The following is a 17832-nucleotide window of genomic DNA, read 5'->3' as shown; positions in this document are numbered from 1 at the left end:
GCTGTGTCCCAAGGTCACATGATCCCCTTTTGCAACCTCCTCCCAAGCAAAATCAATGGGGAAGCCAGATTCACTCAACAATCAGGTTACTAACTTATCAACTGCAGTGATTCATTTAACAGCTGAGGCAAGAAAGGTCGTAAAATGGGGCAAAACTCACTTAACAAATGTTTCACTTAACAACATAAATTTTGGGCTCAATTGTGATTGTAGGTCGAGGACTATCTGTATTAAATTTCACAATTTCAGTTTTCTTTCCCATAAAACCAGAGTAATTGGTTGCTTCTCTCTTTACAAGCAACACATGCACATTCATCTATTTTTTAATTTTTTTGTAAACCTCATCACTACCTCTGAATGAAGTTAGTGGCATGGGACAAATGTGATGGATGAAAGGTTACAGCTTTCACTGAATTGATGGCCCTACTGGATTGCTGGGAACAATATCATATGATATTCTGGCACTTGCAAAGGTTACTAGAGCTTGGGTTGAATTACATGACTGTTTCTCTGCATCCTCTGAATTGACAGAAACCAAACTAGCATCTTTTGCTTTTTTCCATCCAAATGACTGCTTTTGAAAGCTTCTCAGGTCCTTCCTGAAATGAGGATTAAAAAGTATGTAGAGAAGTGGGTTTAGACATGCAGGAAGGGGAACAATCACTAAAAGTATTGGTTTGATGACTTCAGGGCCAATAAAACGAAGGTTTAATAATGATGAAAATGATAAGATGGCCACAGGACAATAGAGAATGCAGTTAATAAAAAGTAATAAGGCTATGTGTTTGATCATGGAACAATCCAGAATACTATCCATTTCTCCCTTGTCCAGACTACAGTAGAGTTTTGTGTATGCTACTGTCATTACAAGAAAACAAAAAGAGTTCATTAAGACCATTGCTACTGTATAACCCACACCTGATAGTCTTCCAAAAGGTAGTGGTATGCATAAGGGAGAACCTCCATATTCACTGTCACTAAGCACTGGAATCACAGCAATTATTAAAGCCAGTACAAAACAAAAGATGATGGCTATTTTTATATTAGCTAGAGTGTGTTCAAATTTTGTTCTATATTTCACAGAAAACACACGCTCAACAGTTGCTAAGGTGAGCAAGAAAATAGAAGCCTCTGAAGCAAAGACAGAAAGAATTCCAATGATATGACAAACAATTCCATCTTCCCACCAAGTTCCATATTGAGCAAAGTCTCCATAGGTTAATGCATCCACACTAGCAAGCACACTGCTAGACACAACCATGAGAGTATTCACAATAGCTATTTGTCCAGTTATAAACTTTATGGAGGAGATGAACTGTGGAACTTGGAAGATTGTTGCAATCACCAGTATATTACAAATAAAGGCTAAAAATATTAAGGTCCAAACTCCAACTCTGATCAGCCAACTACCAAAGAGGCAATCACAGGGCTTGAAAGGTCCTACAAAAAAATAAAGAAAAAGTAAAGTCATGGTAAGCTTATCTATGTCCAATTTTCATAACTTTTTGTGGTGACTGCACAGATAATAGACTATAGTGAGGATAATTAGTGAGAAACAGAAACAGCCTTGGTCACACTTGTCGATCTTTCATAAGAAAGGGATCAGGCAGTGCATCCATCCTTACTCTCTTTGACCTGTCAGAGGCCTTCAACATCATTGATATCCCTTGGGGTCAGCTGTGAGATCTGGGGCTGGGCAATGCAGTCTTTCATCGGTTTGTCTCCTTTCTCCAAGTATGGTCCCAAATGGTATTGATAGGGAGTGAGAGGTCCAGCCCAAGGCTTGCTCCTTTGTGGTGTAGCACAAAGTTCAGACTTTCTGCATTCCACTCTCCATGAAGCTTCTGGGTGAAATAAACTGCTATCATGGGATGAGGTCCTATCAATATGCCAATGATACTCAACTTCATATCTTCATCCCTGGTGACCCAATAATGTATCACTACTCTTCCATTGTGCCTGGAGACTGTATAGGGGACAATAAGCTTTTGAAGAACCCTGGTAAGATTGAGTAGCTTTAAGTGAATGAAGTTTCAGGATCTGGAACATCTGTAGTTCTGGATGGGTAACATTGCCCCAGACAGACCCTGAGCGCAATTTGGGGGCTTTCTTGGACTCCCAGTTCTTACTCAATGAGCAGGTGGAAGTCATGTCTAGGAGAGCTTTTGCACAACTTCGTGTTGTGCATCAGTTGCACCCTTTCCTCAATTGTGAATTCCTATCCTCAGTGATTCAGATTTCATGTCTGGACTATTGCAGTCTGGACTATTGTCTACATGGGGCTATGAAGCTTCAGCTGGCATAGTATGCAGCTATGTGAATAGTTCTTGGGGCCCATAAGGTGGTCCATGTAACACCATTGTTGGGCAAGATGCACTGGATGCCAGTTTGCTTCTGGATCAAATTCAAGGTGTTGGTCATTTCCTTTGAAGCCCTTTTATGGCATCAATCCAGGTTACCTAAGGAACCATCTCCAGAGGGATTGACCTGCCTCACCGACACTGGCAGAAAGAGCATGCTGCACACCTCGTCAGTGAAGGAATTCTGGCTGGTGGGATCTGGAAGAAGAATCTTTTCTGCTGTGGCTCCTGCCCTCTGGAATATCATTCAGCTCAAGGGGACACACCACACTGTTGCCTTTCATGGGGCCTTAAAATCTGGCTCTGCCAATTCACCTGAGGATCCGATGAGGGCATGTCATACTGGTGGTGATTAATGGATTGAGAGAAAAATTCTATCTCCTCCCCATTTGCACTTTGCTTCTTTTTTGTGAATTTTAATGTTAATTTTGTTAATATTTATTATCTTAATTTTTAAATATTTTCTCGTGTTTTTTCTTGGTTGCAAGCATCCTAGAGTCACCTCTGACTATTAAACAGTTTCAAGCCTTATTTATGCAAAAAAAAAAAAATTTAAAGCAAATTTTATTAATTTCAAAGACAAACAAATCATCATCAACCATTACATATTTGAACCTTTTTCCATTATAAATTTTACAAGTCAGATAAAACCTTATTTTATACAATACAATTCTATTTTAAGCCATTTCCATATGAGCATAAAAATACCTCTTATCCAATTTCTCTTTACTTCTCTTTACTCTTATTCAATTTCACTATTATTATTTCATCTATTTCTTTCTGACTTGATTACCATTATTCTCATTCTGTATTTCTACAAGGTTTTATTAATACTCTCAAAAACATAAACACACAACAAACAAACATATAAAAAATCTTTTAGGAAAGTAACTTGGCCCCAGGTACCTCTCTTTATATGGGCTTCAATTATATTCATGCTCATCTTACATATCATTACCTATTTTGTTTACCATTCTATATCTTCTATATAAACTTCTCCACACATTTCACGCTTCATAATTCTATCTTATTTAATCCATCTTAATTTAAATCATTATATTTGTATCTTTTGCCCATTCTTTATTATCCCTCTATCTCATTCCTTATAATGAAAAAAAAAAAGAATTTCTCCTGAAATCACTAATCAGAGTATGATGCCTTTCTATCCTCCCCCTAAATTAATTAAATTAACATTTAAAATAACACCTAATACCCAATCTGATTCTGCTTGGTACATTCTATCTACTAATTTTTTTCTTTTAATAACAATAAAAACAGAGTAATAAATCCAAAATGATTAAATACATAGTTAAGTAATAAATCTAAATATTAAATCTTATAACATTCCCATTGCCTTTCCCTTTAATATTTTATTACATTTTAAAATCAATCATTATTAAACATTTCAACATTTTAATTTCTTATTAACTCTTAAGCCATTCTAATTTTCTATTTCTAATACAGATGTTACAATACCATCTTATGTACCTTGCAAAATCTTTTTAAGGAAATTGTACTTTACCCTTTGTCCCTAAAAAAATTCCTCTTTTCCCATCTAATTTCAAAACTTTGTGGCTTTTCTCCGCCTTTCCCCTTTCTTTCTTCCCCCACCAAATCTTCCTACCCCCCTTCTTCTAGCCTCTGCCTTGCTGGCATCCCTTCTCTGTTGTGTTCCCTTTTTCTTTTGTTTACTATCATTATATTTATTTTGCATCTTATTTTTCTCTTTCTTAAATGTTTATTTAGATCTTAAGTCCTTCATTTTCCTCGCTTTCTTCCTTCCTTCTTTCTTAGTTAAATTTTGGAATTCATTAAAGATGGCGTCTTTGTCTTCTTCTTCTTGTTGTTCTTCTGCCTCCATCTGTTGTATTGTTTGTTGATAGTTAACCAACGCCATTTCTAAAAATAGGAAGGCTTTTTCCATACCATCTTTACCGGCTGCTTTTGTTTGCTCATATTCTTCCCTCAGTTCCTCAAAAGAAAAAAGCCATTATAGATCTTTTCTTTTCTTTTTTCCCTCTTTCTTCTTACACCAACCAAGATATTTCAAAAAAAAGTAAAACAATCCCAAAATCCACAATCCTCAATCAATCCAAGCCAAGACAAAATTTTCCCTTTCTCTTCCAGGGGTAGTATCAGACAAAAGAAAAAAGAAAGTCCAAATCTGTATTTTGAAGCCTTATTGGAGTTATATTTCTGTCTTCAAATCCTTAAGGCATCTCCTCCAACAAAATCAAACCAGATGAATATATTTTTTGTCCTCTCCCTTCCGACTTATCCCATAAAGCTAGTTTTACCTGAAAAAAAACAGGTTTCTCAATATCCACTTACTAATTCCGTCGGGAGGGAGAATAAACTTTCCTTTCAGCACCTCAAAATTGCCGCTTATTTTCTCTTGTGGAAAGAATCATCCAAAAAGCCATCATTTCCAGGAATTATATTAAATGTATCTTAGAGTCCTGGATCAACCAAGAAAACTTTCACTCTCAAAAGCTTTCTCCTCTTCCTCCTGCGCATACTTGCCCAGCTGCCGGCTTCTTTGTGGCGGCCATTGCGGACCGCCGCTACACCGTCTTGGGAAAAGGGGGTTCTGCCGGCCGGGGAGGGGGTCTGCAACACCCCCAAACCCCTCTCCGGATCCCCCCTATCTTCAGCTACCCCTGCAGGGTAGCCTAGCTCCGGACCCGTCCGGATCGGAGCACCAAAAGTGGCTAGCGCGGCAGGGATCGCTCAGAGTCGCAAATCCCTGCCGCTCACGAAGCCGACAAACCGGAAGTCCCCTTATTTATGCAATTTTATACCATTTTATGTTCCACATAAGTTTTTGGCTGAATTACATATTAAAATCATATATCATGAAACAAAACCAAATAAATTACAATTAAAAGTAAAATAAACCAACTGAATATTAGATATTTAGATATTGATATTCTAAATCCAGCACAGCTGGTTTATAGAAATAGCAATAGATCCATTTTCCCCTCATTTTTTTGAGACTCTTAACTTATCTCTTTTTCATCTAGCTCAAATACAATTTGCTATTTCCTTCCTTTTGAGAATGTTTCTTGAACAGGAATACCATAGACAATGCTTTTATTTTATTCCTTACAAGGTACTAATGGGAAACTAATCTTATCTTTAGGCTGCTTTCAACTAGATATTAGAAAAAGGTTAGGCAATAGTTCTCCAGGAATTCAGTTGTCCTGAAATATCAAGCACTGTACCTTGGACCTTCTGACTGAACCTCTCTGGTAGTGAAATTTCCATATAGTAAAAGTTGCAGTACTGGAGTAGGTTTTCAATGGTATATGAAGAATTTTAAATTACTTTTGTCAGTTATTTAATTCTTTGGAACTTCTGTTTCAATACATTTTAAGTGCAGTTTTTTTAAAATTTGGCTTTTAAATTCATTTTAATTTATGCTTTATGTCATTATGTTTTGGTTTGTTTTATATATAGCCTAGACAACTAATACTTACTGAGGAACTAATTAATTTTTTTAAAAAAATAAATGAATAAAAAATAAATGTATGTCCCTTACTATGGATGCATACCCAAGTACTCCATATAGCTTAATAAAAAAAACCCTTAGAAAGTATAATAAAATTTCACAGGAATTTTTTCCCCATAAAATACAATTCTGCTCAAATAATTCTATTATTACCTGGAGAAGGAGAACATCGAACTGAATGATGAGTTTTCAGATCTTCACTGAAGTCAAGAGAAAAATCCACAAAATCATGCTCATCTGTAGGAAGGAAGATCACAGTATTTAGTTACTAATATTGGTAACAATATTTAATTTGTAGCTATAAAGAGAATTGAGAGCTTTTAAACCTTAATTAAACATCAAATTTGTCTTCTTCACAGGTATTTACAAGGGTGGGATTCCACCGGTTCGGACAGGTTCTATAGAATTGGTTGTTATGATTCTGCGCAGTTCAGAGAACTGGCAAATTGTGCCCCTGGCTGACCCTGACCCTCTCCGCCCACCTGCTCCTCCCCTCCCTGCCCAGTCACTCCTTATCGTGCATGCACAACATCGTGTGCATGCACACACGATATCGTGCGCATGCACGACATTATCCCCCTGCCCAGTCACTCCTTAAGGTATTTCCTTTTTCCCCCTCCCGATGATCAGCTGTTCTGATGATCAGCTGTGTTGGGATGCCCCTCGCTGTCTTACTGCTTTACCCAGGAGGCTTCCCTGAGGCCCAGAAGGCAAAAAGGGGCACACAAGGGAGGAGTGTGTGCGCCCTCTTGCACTCCATTTTTTGCCTTCTTGGAAACAAAAACACCCCCCAGGAGGCTTCCCTGAGGCCCAGGAGGCAAAAAAAATGGGGGGGGGTTTGCTGCAAAAAAGAAAAAGAAGCCACACCCACCCAGTCACATGGGCACATCTACCTAGCCACACCCACAGAACCAGTTGTTAAAAAATTGGGTATTTAGAATTATAGAATTTCATGAGGCATTTAGACTATTTAAGATAACTCTTACTATTAAGCCATATATACATTGAGGGAAATGTACATCTTTTATTACCTCAAGTTTTTTGCAACCTGAATAAAATAAAACATTAAAATATAGATTTATAGGAATTAATGACATCTTGTATTGTATTAATGACATCTTGTATTCAGGCATTAAAATGATAACATTAGAAAAATTGATAATCAATTATGATAGCTTACTTTTAAGCAAATTCTTTTTAAAAAATATGTTTTAATGCATGTTTACAATGCTTACCAGTTGTATGGAAACTGCTACTATCTTTCCTTTGAAATTCATCAGCACTGCCATTCTCAGCTTTGTTCAATTGATTTTGGATTTTATAATGGTTGTCCTGGGCTCTAAAGGCACAGCATTGATAAGTATAAGGCATTTCCATCATCCTAAAGAATAACAGACATATCCGGTTACACACATTCATTTTGTTATTTTGATGTAGACCAAACTGTTTACATATGTAAGCATGTCTAAATATACACTGATCATTTTTGTTAAACTGGTATTTAATATTACACTGAATCAATATAAACTCAGGATTTTGGACAGATATATTAAATTTAGTTAAGCCATTCTTCCAAATTTCATGCTTCAGAACATTGTATATATGTTGTCATTATTCCTTTCATTTTTTCTGCTACTGTTGTGAGTGTTCTTTTACCACTTTTATACAGGATGAAGCTATCCCAGGCTTGAGAGAATCACAAGGTTTAATGCTATACAGATATTTTTGAAAAGAAAAAAGTAAATTGGTCCAATATAAAATATAAAAGTAAATTGGTCCAATAACTGCATTGCATTAACATTTGCTGGCTGACTGTTAAGAACAGCTATTTTCCAATAATCACACAAGATTATGATGTTTGGCATTCATTTCCCAATGAATATTTATGAACACATTTTCTTTGATGATGCTTTATGTTATGGCAGATGTACAAAGCCCCTTTCCATGCTAGCTAAATAGCCCTCATTGGTTCTGGATGTAGGTGCACTGTAATGCATTGTGATCCTGTGTCTTAATCAATAGTTCTAAAATATAGCTATATGTTATAGATTCTTAGATACCAGCACCTTGCCCAAAAGAACAGGGCATGAACAATCTCTGTCACTTTTGATTTAAAATCTTTTTTTTAAGATTTCTTTTTTATTAAGTGAATATGACAAGTATTTTACTCCTAAGAGTGAGGCAACTATATAAGAGAGACAGTTTGATCTAATGGTTAAGACACCAGGCTAAAAACTAGGAGACTGAGAATTCTAGACCTGCATGCTGGATGACTTTGGGTCAGTCCCTCTCCCTTAGCCATGACATCAGGCTTGTGTGACAAACCGGTGGGCCAATTTCTGTCACAACCAATGGATCAACACTATTGATCTGAAAATGTGGACCCTGCACTTTCAGGAAAAGGATAGCAAGAAAGTAAAGAAAAAATGAACTAACCATATAAGCCTTTTTCCCCTTCTTCCCATTTTTTCCATTTTAAAATATTTGTAGTTTATGAAACAACATTTAAGGAGGGGGAAACATTCCAGTATACAATATAATATATATAAACTTGGAAATATACATATACATATACATATACATATACATATACATATACATATACATATATATATACATATATATATACATATATATATATATATACATATACATATATATATATATATATATATATATATATATATATATATATATATTGTGTGTGTGTGTGTGTGTGTGTGTGTGTGTGTGTAAGTAAGTACTGCTGAAAATAGGTGTATTTTAGAATGAGCAGCTATCAGGATGTTAAAAATAATTACATTTTCTCAAGATAAACAAGAATACTTTAAGGATATAATTTTTGCCATGTATAGCTTAGTTTGACTGTAGTGTATCAAAGACTTTGAATAAGAAGTAACACACATTGTAAAGTCACACTCCTTCCATTGCACATGAGAACAACTGTGCCCTATTAATTGTAATGAGGTACTCACTTGAGTTCTGGAAAGTTTTCAGATGATATCAAACTTTGAAGTGGATAATTTCCTGTTAATTTTAAATGAGTTAAACCATCTAGACCAATTATAGGAAAAGAAGACAAAAGGTTGGATGACAGATCCCTGCAAAATAACAAAGTAACAACCAAAAAAAAATCAGCTTACAATGCTAGAACAGAATTTACCCCATATGTGAATACTTTTTATCTTTTTAAACCAACATAAATATTATTCTAAACAAATATATACTGCACTTTCAAAAAAAAATTATCTGACAGATAAATGTTTCTTCTGTCCCCAGTTTCTTTGCAATTAAATTCCTAAAGGCTCTATGCCTCAATAAGCCTTTTCTCCCAGATGTCACTGCAGATTCAGTCTCGGAGACATCCAGACTCTGAAGTATATAAGCCTTTAAAGGTGATATACAGCACATTTAATTCCATCCAGAAACTTAGTGGAAGCAATTGTTTCTTTAATAAAGGTGTTACTTATGCAAATATAGCCCATGATTACTTAGGCCACTGCAGTACTGACCAACTGAAACTTCCAAATAGTCTTCCACATAGAAGGCATTGAAACTGTACACCAGTTGCAGTAATGCAAAGATCTATTGTTCAAGAAGGAGCCAGAAGTTCAGAGGAATGCACAAACTGTGAGCAAGTCCCCTTATGGACAACTCCATTCAGAACTAAAGGGGGACTGTATCTCTAGAATTAATCATCTTTCTAGTATTTAACCTGAATCTATTTTTTTCTTTATCTAGACCAGGGGTGTCAAACTTGATTTCATTGAGGGCCACATCATGGTTGTGTTTGACCTCAGGGGGGCCAATGTGGGCATGGCCAGTGGGGCGTGGCCAGCTTGATTCACTTGTGTCAGGCGTGCCTGTGGCTTGAATGCTCTACCAGCAAAAATGCGCTCCCAAGTTCTGTTTTCAGCTGCGATGATCTCCTGCAACCCACTGCCAGTGAAAACGGAGCTCAGGAGGACCGCATGGGCCCTCGCAAGCTCCATTTTTGCTGCAGAGGCACCGTAGGCCAATACTTTGCTGTTTCCAGGGTAGTCCTGCAGGCCAGATCTAAGCACCTTGTGGGCCACATCCTGCCCATGGGCCTTGAATTTGACACCCCTGATCTAGACCTTACAACCTCCATACACCATGCAATACAACTTCCCATGAAAAATTCTGATTTGCATGGAGAAGGAACCTGACAGAGCTGACAGAGAAAATCTTCCCATCAAACAATTTCTTTTTGGTTTTAAAGGCTCAGAAAGAAATCACAACCCTGTGAAAGATATTGTACACAGCTGCTATAGCTACCAGTAACTTCTACTGCTTAGTTTTATTCTTCTCTAGCAAGCTTCCATATTTGCTGGATAGAAGAGAAAATAAGATTTTTTCCATTCCAGTAAGCATTCTTGCAAGATAGGTGAAAACTATCCTAGAAATTCCTCACCTTTCTTTTTTCTCTCCTCTCCCTAACTTTACTGTACCTCAATGCTTGCCTTACAGCCCACAGCTCTACCCTCATGTCAGGGCAATAATTTTGGATAGCAAAAAATTGTTATTTTCTCTTCTGTCCAGCAAATGTAGGACCAATGATTCTTAAAGATGTTTACTTTCCTCCATACTTGAGAAGAGTTTTAAACCTTATGAAACATAAATTTCCAAATTATTTGGTGTGTGTGTGTGTGTCATATAATAATTGATCTTTGTTTTTTTCTCCGTAGTAGTTCCCCCTAGAGTCTCATTCTCTTACTCTGCTGCCTGTGCTTCTCGGCTTCTCTTTCTTTTACTCTGGGGGGGCTTGGGGGCTTCTGTTGGTGCCTCGGGCTCGGGGCGCTCAGCCCCGGGTGTAGTGGTGCTGCAAACAGAACACACCTCAGCCAATCAGAACTGGCCAACCCCAACCAATCAGAAAAGAACTACAATGACGTGATGAAAATACTTCCGAATCTTAAGAAAACCGAACACCATATATATATATATATATATATATATATATATATATATATATATATATATATATATATATATATATATATATGAATATGGATATATATGGAACACACTTCCTCATAGTCAACACATAAGCCACAGGTCATAGAATCATTCAACACCAAAACCTAGCCACTATAGAAAATTCCTGCCACGGAATCATCAGAGAATAGAGATTGAAAAAGACCAGAAAGCATGAACAGAAGAGATGATTCCACCAGGCTGTCAATCATTTGAAGCCTGCACTCACTAACAAAAAATCTCCAACACAAGCCAGGAAAACACCTGGCACACAATCCCCTTTCCAGCTCAAACACACCCCAACCAGGCACCCTGAAACCAGCTACTATGATAGCCGTCCATTTACCCGAGCCAAGCTGCACTAAGGCCTCCAATAAAGTAACACAATGTTGCCAGCCAATCAAGATACAAAAAGAGCCAAAAACGACAGAAGATATTAGAAGCAGAACACAGCAAACTCCAAGACCAATAACACAGACCAAGACTCTCAACCAATCAGGATGAAGAAACCATTCTGGCCAAATAGGCTGCCCAAATTTAAATCTGAAACCACTGTAAAGTCTAACTCACAGCGACACAATACAAAAGCCTATATATATATTTTGTTTTCTTAAGTTTTGCTACATGTATGGCATTCAGCTTTGTTGGTTCACGTCATAGTAGTTGTGTTTTTAAAGTTGATTCTGCCGAACGTGCTACAACTTAAGCAAACAAATATATAAATATATATATAGATAGATAGATAGATAGATAGATAGATAGATAGATAGATAGATAGATAGATATAGATTTTCTCCCGAACAACTACATGAGTATGATTGGGCAGAGAGGGTGAATGACTCCCCCCCCCAAAAAGATCTAGTGAGCTTAATGGCTCTGAGGGAAATACTTACATTTTAGTAAGGGACCGTAAAGAAGAAAATGCATTGGCATGAATAATGGAGATTTTATTCCAAGCTAAATCCCTACGAGACAAAAAAAGGCATGTGCTTAGTAATGTATAGTGTTGAATATTTTTATTAAAATATTATCAGTAAGAAATTTCTTCCAATAATTTATTTTAGAGGACAATGTATATCTAAATTAATGATGAAATAGATTGAAAGTCACAAAAGCTTGTGAGAATAGATTTTTAAGGCACTGACTTACAAGGATATCACTATTTCAGAATAGTGGATCCATGCAAATTTATCTAATTATCATTTATCTGTCTGTCTGTCTGTCTATCCATCCGTCCATCCATCCATATAATTTTTTTTTGATCCACTGCAGTTTATTTGAAATTGAAGCTGTTGATGTTTTCTTGTAATACTGCCCTCTTTCAAAATTTGTGGAATTATGTTTACCCACTTGCTTCATCCCATTTTTCTCCTCCTGGGTTTTGACCACTAAAGCAGGTCATTTTAATAGAAATGTAGCTTGACTGAAAATGAAATGAAAATATGGATGAACAATGTTCATGCATGCAAGCAGTTTATTTTAATTTTGCTTTGAGTGAATGGGGGGGGGGGTGTTTATTGCTCCAGAATTTGTAGCAACTTGGGGCAAGGCAATGATTTTTGTGCCTTTTTCTCAGCTTTGCTACATTGATGTAGTCTCAGATCTTCTTTTGAGTAGTTTAAAGTACTTTAAAAGCTGAAAGCAGAAACAGTAACAGTATGAAAGTCCCCTTAATCTTTATTAAGGCTTTAAGATACAAAACCTTTTTCCCCTGAGTAAGAATCTATTAATGTCAAATTTAATATTTTCAACTAAATTTTAAGCTGGTCAATTAAAAGCATGCATTTGTTTCCTATTTTACTCCCTCCCTACCAAATCAGGAATTGATGGGTAATCTCTGCCCTAACTGCAATGTGATGCTGCTGTTCCTACAAATTATGTAAAGAAATGACAAGCTTTAGTTCTCACTCCTTCCAATCATTTTCCTTTCATCTCTCACACATCCACGCTCACAGAACACTTCTGATCTACTAAATCACCTTTGTCTCTGAACTTACTTATCTGACTTGGTAGTCAGAATCAAAGTTATGATCTGCAATTATGGTTCACAACTAGTGTCACAACTAGTTAAGATCCTCAGTAAACTGTGCAGGAGAATTAGTGACAGGTAGAGGTGCATGCCTGCATGTGTCTATATTTCAATAAGGCAAGTCCATTGATATTATCCACTGTTTCTCTTTCTCATTTTGGTCCATTTGTTTCTCTGTCTATCCCTGCCAATTTTCTTCAATCTGCTTCTATTTGCAACCTTTTCTTTCACTATTTTTTGGCCCTATCTCTATTATACACAGGCTTATTTGCGGCAAGATTACATTATTATAGGCATTCAGTGGATTTAAAAAGTCTACGTACATCTGTTAAAATGCCACAGTTTGGAAATGTGAAAAATAATTACTTCAGAATATTTTCCATCTTTAATACAGGTAGTCCTCAACTTATGATCATAATTAAGCCCAAAATTTCTGTTCTAAAATGAGACATTTATTGAGGTTTGCCCCACTTTATGACATTTCTTGTTACAGTTGGTAAGTTATTGCCTGGTTGTTATGTGAATCTGGCTTCCCCATTAAATTTGCGTGTCAGAAAGTTGCAAAGAAAGTTGCATGACCTTGGGACACAGCAACAGTCATAAATATGAACCAGTTGCCAAGCACCTGAATTTTAATCAGATGATCACGGGGATGCTGCAAAGGTCGTAACTGTGAAAAATGGTCGTGTTACATTTTTCAGGGCATTTGTAACTTTGAATAGTCACTAAACGAACTGCTGTAGGCCGAGGACTACCTGTATAACATATAAGCTGTATAATTCAGTTGAAAAACAAGCTGAAATATTTTAATATAAAAATAATAAAAAACTTACAATACAAAATCTATTCATTCTTTCTGCAATTTTGTAGTCTGAAGAAAAGTCATTTTACTTTGCTATTCATTCAAGTAATAATAAAAGGTTTTACATGAATCATTCAAATGGCTTATTCTTTAGTGGTATCAACAGGTTAAATCTGCTTCAAGGGTGCTTTTTTCTTTGATGCATGGCTGTGTGAATTCATTGCTGGAAATTGTCAATGTCAGAATGTTTGTTTTCTTTTGGCAAATCAAATGCAGCAATTTGAACAATCAAGGAGGAAAAAACAAAATATGTAAGATCGGGCAGGAGAAAGGAATGTCAGCTTCCATGCCTCTCAGTATCAAGTACTATAAAGAACTATTTTATGGTGATACTCACAGGGAACGGAGGGCAACCAGCTGCTGAAATGCATTTGCGTGGATTTCATATATTTCATTGTGATGTAAAGCACTGAAATGGCAAAAAAAAAAAGAGAGAATGTATAGACAAAAACTTTAGGAAAGTTGCTATTGATGCTGAAATTCCAAGGGTAACTTTCACAACTACTAAACATGCTAGCATATTCCAATCTTGTTTTAGAAAATTCACTTCAGGTAAGGTAAAAAGAATGACTCCAATATTAAACTGTGGCACTTTCTCAAACATTTTTCTGACATAAACAACTCAAACCCTTGTTTTTTTCTCCTCCAGAGAGCTTATATTCAACTATACATGCCCAAGCAGCGACAGTTTGGTAGACTATTTTATTTTTAAAATATCAAAATCTGAATATAAACAAACAAAGATTCAGATTACTACATCCATACATTCTTTGTACTGGAAAAGATAGGGAATCCTGCTCTTTCTGGGCATGAATTCAAAGCATTTTAGAAACCTTACATTTTCTGAAGTTTTTCACAAGCTGTAAAACAGGGCAATTCTTCCAGATGATTATATGAAAGGTCTCTGAAAAACAAAGTAGAAATCCAAAATGGCATATGGTTCTGCTATAAATTAAAAATGTATTTTACAACTTTTTTTTTGCAGAGAGACTGCTATTAGAAGAACACTAGATCCAGTTTTCTTATAAAACATACTTCTTTTAATTGTTTTACATAATCTACTTCTTTTGTTTTAGGACTATCCCACATTTTTATCAGCAACCATAGCAAAATTTAATAAGCTTCCCAGACTATACTTTAAATTAAGCAATCTTGCATCTGACCTTTAGAACTGCTATATCTTGAGTTGAGAAAAGTGGTTTGGGAACTAGAAGTCACTTTGAAAATCAATCATTACAAGGAGAAAAAAATCTCTTCAAATATTTTCAGCCAAAACCTAACAGATTACAGAACAACTGAAACATCTGGACTCATTTATAGTATAATATAACTAATCAAAAACAAGCCATTGTAATTTTCAGAAATTGTAAAAAGAAGAAAGAAAAAAGGGGAAATAGATTTGTATCCTGTACTCCTTTATGCAGGGTAACCTCCTATGGTCTTTATTAAGACTTTTGTCTCTGTAAATTAAAAAATGAGAATGGACATAGGAATATGCCTATTGTTTCCTTTTAAAGCCATAAATGGTAAGATTTTATTCCTATACTAATTTTTAAAAGATAAATATAGTTGTCCAGGCTTCAAATTCCTTAGATAAATGTTGTTAAACAGCAGTTATTTTTATACAAATGAAAACATTTTACATTTCCCTTCCCTTCCAGCAAGATCCAGGAAAAGACTATTGAAAGAGACTTATTTAGTGAGTTGAAAGTGAGGATAAAAAACCAAACCAAAACCAAACCAAAAATCCATGCATATAGAACACTACAAACTTTCACACAGCTAAATATTTCACAAACATGAATCCATAAAGAAACACTTGGATAGAGTAGGGAAAACAGTTAAAATAAAACCATATTTTGTGACTGTCTATAAGATCCCTACTCTACCCTTCCCCTCCCTTACTCTTCCCTTTCCCCTCTCTTAGGCTTTCCTCTCTCTCCCTCTTGGCCTATGCTAAGGCCTGTTTGTCTTTTTGTTGTACATAACTTGTAGTTGTGTTGTTCTTTTAAAGGTAAAACTAATAAAGTATTTTTCCAAAAAAAAAAAAGAAACACTTGGAGAATGCAGTCCAAGGTCAGATACAAAAATGGTCAATGCAATAAAATTGAAAAGAGCATTAAAGAAAGGAACTCCTATTACTGATTTCAATACCTTGGCAGGAAAGACTTGAGGAAAGTTGTGGTTCAGAGCCTCAACCAATCTGAGATGATGCATCTTAGTTCACAGAGAAAGCCAATCCACATCTATTAACTGAGACTTGGATAACTTGTTGACTAAGGCAGGGGTCCCCAACCACCGGGCCGCGGACCGGTACCGGTCTGTGGAACATTTCCTACCGGGCCGCCGGTTTGCTGGGCGCCGCCATCTTGTTTGACGAGAAAGTGCTTCCGGGTGAGCTTTTCCGGTTGGAAAGTGGCGTTTGGGTCCTGAAGGAATCCTCGCGCCTTAGTTTCATCGAAGGGGGGGGCTTCGAACGAAACTAAGGCGCGAGGATTCTTTCAGCACCCAAGGCAAGGCGAGCCGAGCGACCATCCTGAAGCCGTCCCGAAGCGAAGCCCATCGACAAAGGTACAAAGGAGGAGTTGAAGGTGGCGGGGAGAAGGCTGGCTGGACGGTCGCTCAGCTCGCCTTGCCTTGTCATGCGTGCTGATGCCGATACCGGGCCATGGATCATTTTGTGATGCCGGTACCGGGCCGTGGCACAAAAAAGGTTGGGGGCCACTGGACTAAGGGACAGGTAAGTAGGAAGGACTAACTCCAAACAATACACTAGACAGACAAATGTGTAACATGTACAAATGGCTGATATCTATCTATCTATCTATCTATCTATCTATCTATCTATCATCTATCAAATCAATTTAGATTAATGGTATTAGATATTCATAAAGAGGCATTTCAATAATACAGAGACATCTAGCTAACAATAAGTAATATAGTTCCAGTAAATGAAGTATTTTCTTTTCTCAGAATTGTGGCTTTGTAACATATTTTGGGTATATATTATAATTAATGTAGCTAGCATGTTGGCTGGGCAGACTAGTACCAGATACATTCATCATGCTGTAATGGTAAATGGAAACTATACTTGGCTGATTCACAAAGAATCAGACAGAATAATTATTTTTGATAGTGATTAAACTACCTCCATAGAATTCTTGAAAGTTACAACAATATACTGGTTAATCATTATATGAAAAAGAGCTCAGAGCTACTATTTGATGTTCAAACTGAATAAATATAAGAGAGAAAGAAAAAAGTTAAGAACATGATGTTGCAAATGTGGATTGCTTAATAGCATATCTAAACAAGAACAGAGTGTGTACTTTATTTCAATGTAAACATATATTGACATGTTAAAAAACATATTTCAGTAAAGCATCCTATCCTGTCAAAAAAGTTTTGGAGTTTGGATTTGATATAAGGTGAAGAAAACAGGATATTCCTGTCATCCAGGGTGCTTTCCAAAAATTGATGACTTAAAAATAATTTGAAAAATAGGAAGATATGTAAATAATGTCATCATTGTGTACATTCTTAAAATTTCCCCCTTAAAAATAATTATAAAGTAAATCAGGTTGTTAGTTCTGATCTGAAATTTTTACAGTATTGCTTGTTTATCTTGATCTACTAGAATTATCCAATTGTAATATTTTCTTCTACCCTATATTAACTTGATTTTCAAAAGTATCTTTTTAAAAGCATCCTAAAATAACACCCTCCAAATGGGTAATGTTCCCTGGGAATTTCTAAGAGTTATGGTGTGTCACATTTTGTCAGACGTATCAGATAGTTCAGACAGACAAGCTAAGCTAATTCTACTTCATTGTAAAGATACATTAACAGAATCTTGCAAGCTGGAAAGTACAATTTTCTTACTGTCTCCTTTATAGACTGAGAAACTAGAGAGAGTGTCCCTTCTGAGCCTCCCACCCTCCTGCCCCTCCAAGTGTAGACTATGCTATCTCTTATCTGACTATTCCCTAGGCTGCACCTCTTCACCCCATTTTACAAGATCTTTCCCAATACCAATACACATCTGGACAGGACAAAGTTAGGGAGGATTGTT

At 36.3% G+C, this 17832-nt stretch overlaps 1 protein-coding gene across 1 annotated transcript in view; it reads right to left on the bottom strand.

Annotated features, from left to right (window-relative positions):
* Nucleotides 1-218: 218 nt before the first annotated feature.
* Nucleotides 219-17832, bottom strand: part of LGR5 (leucine rich repeat containing G protein-coupled receptor 5) — a 94857-nt gene continuing 77243 nt past the window's right edge. Inside the window, 8 exon segments of the mRNA XM_087967998.1 lie at nt 219-415; nt 417-1440; nt 6025-6108; nt 7107-7252; nt 8847-8972; nt 11763-11834; nt 14098-14169; nt 14599-14664. Coding sequence (XP_087824124.1) covers nt 364-415; nt 417-1440; nt 6025-6108; nt 7107-7252; nt 8847-8972; nt 11763-11834; nt 14098-14169; nt 14599-14664 — 1642 coding nt within the window. The 3' untranslated portion in view covers nt 219-363.

Source organism: Notechis scutatus, chromosome 6 (assembly GCF_049901735.1).
Source record: "Notechis scutatus isolate UNSWTSFEM ecotype Mainland chromosome 6, rNotScu1.2, whole genome shotgun sequence".
In the NCBI taxonomy this organism is placed as follows: Eukaryota; Metazoa; Chordata; class Lepidosauria; order Squamata; family Elapidae; genus Notechis; species Notechis scutatus.
Note: the sequence above shows the minus strand (reverse complement) of the source record. Positions and strands in the feature narration are given on the sequence as shown.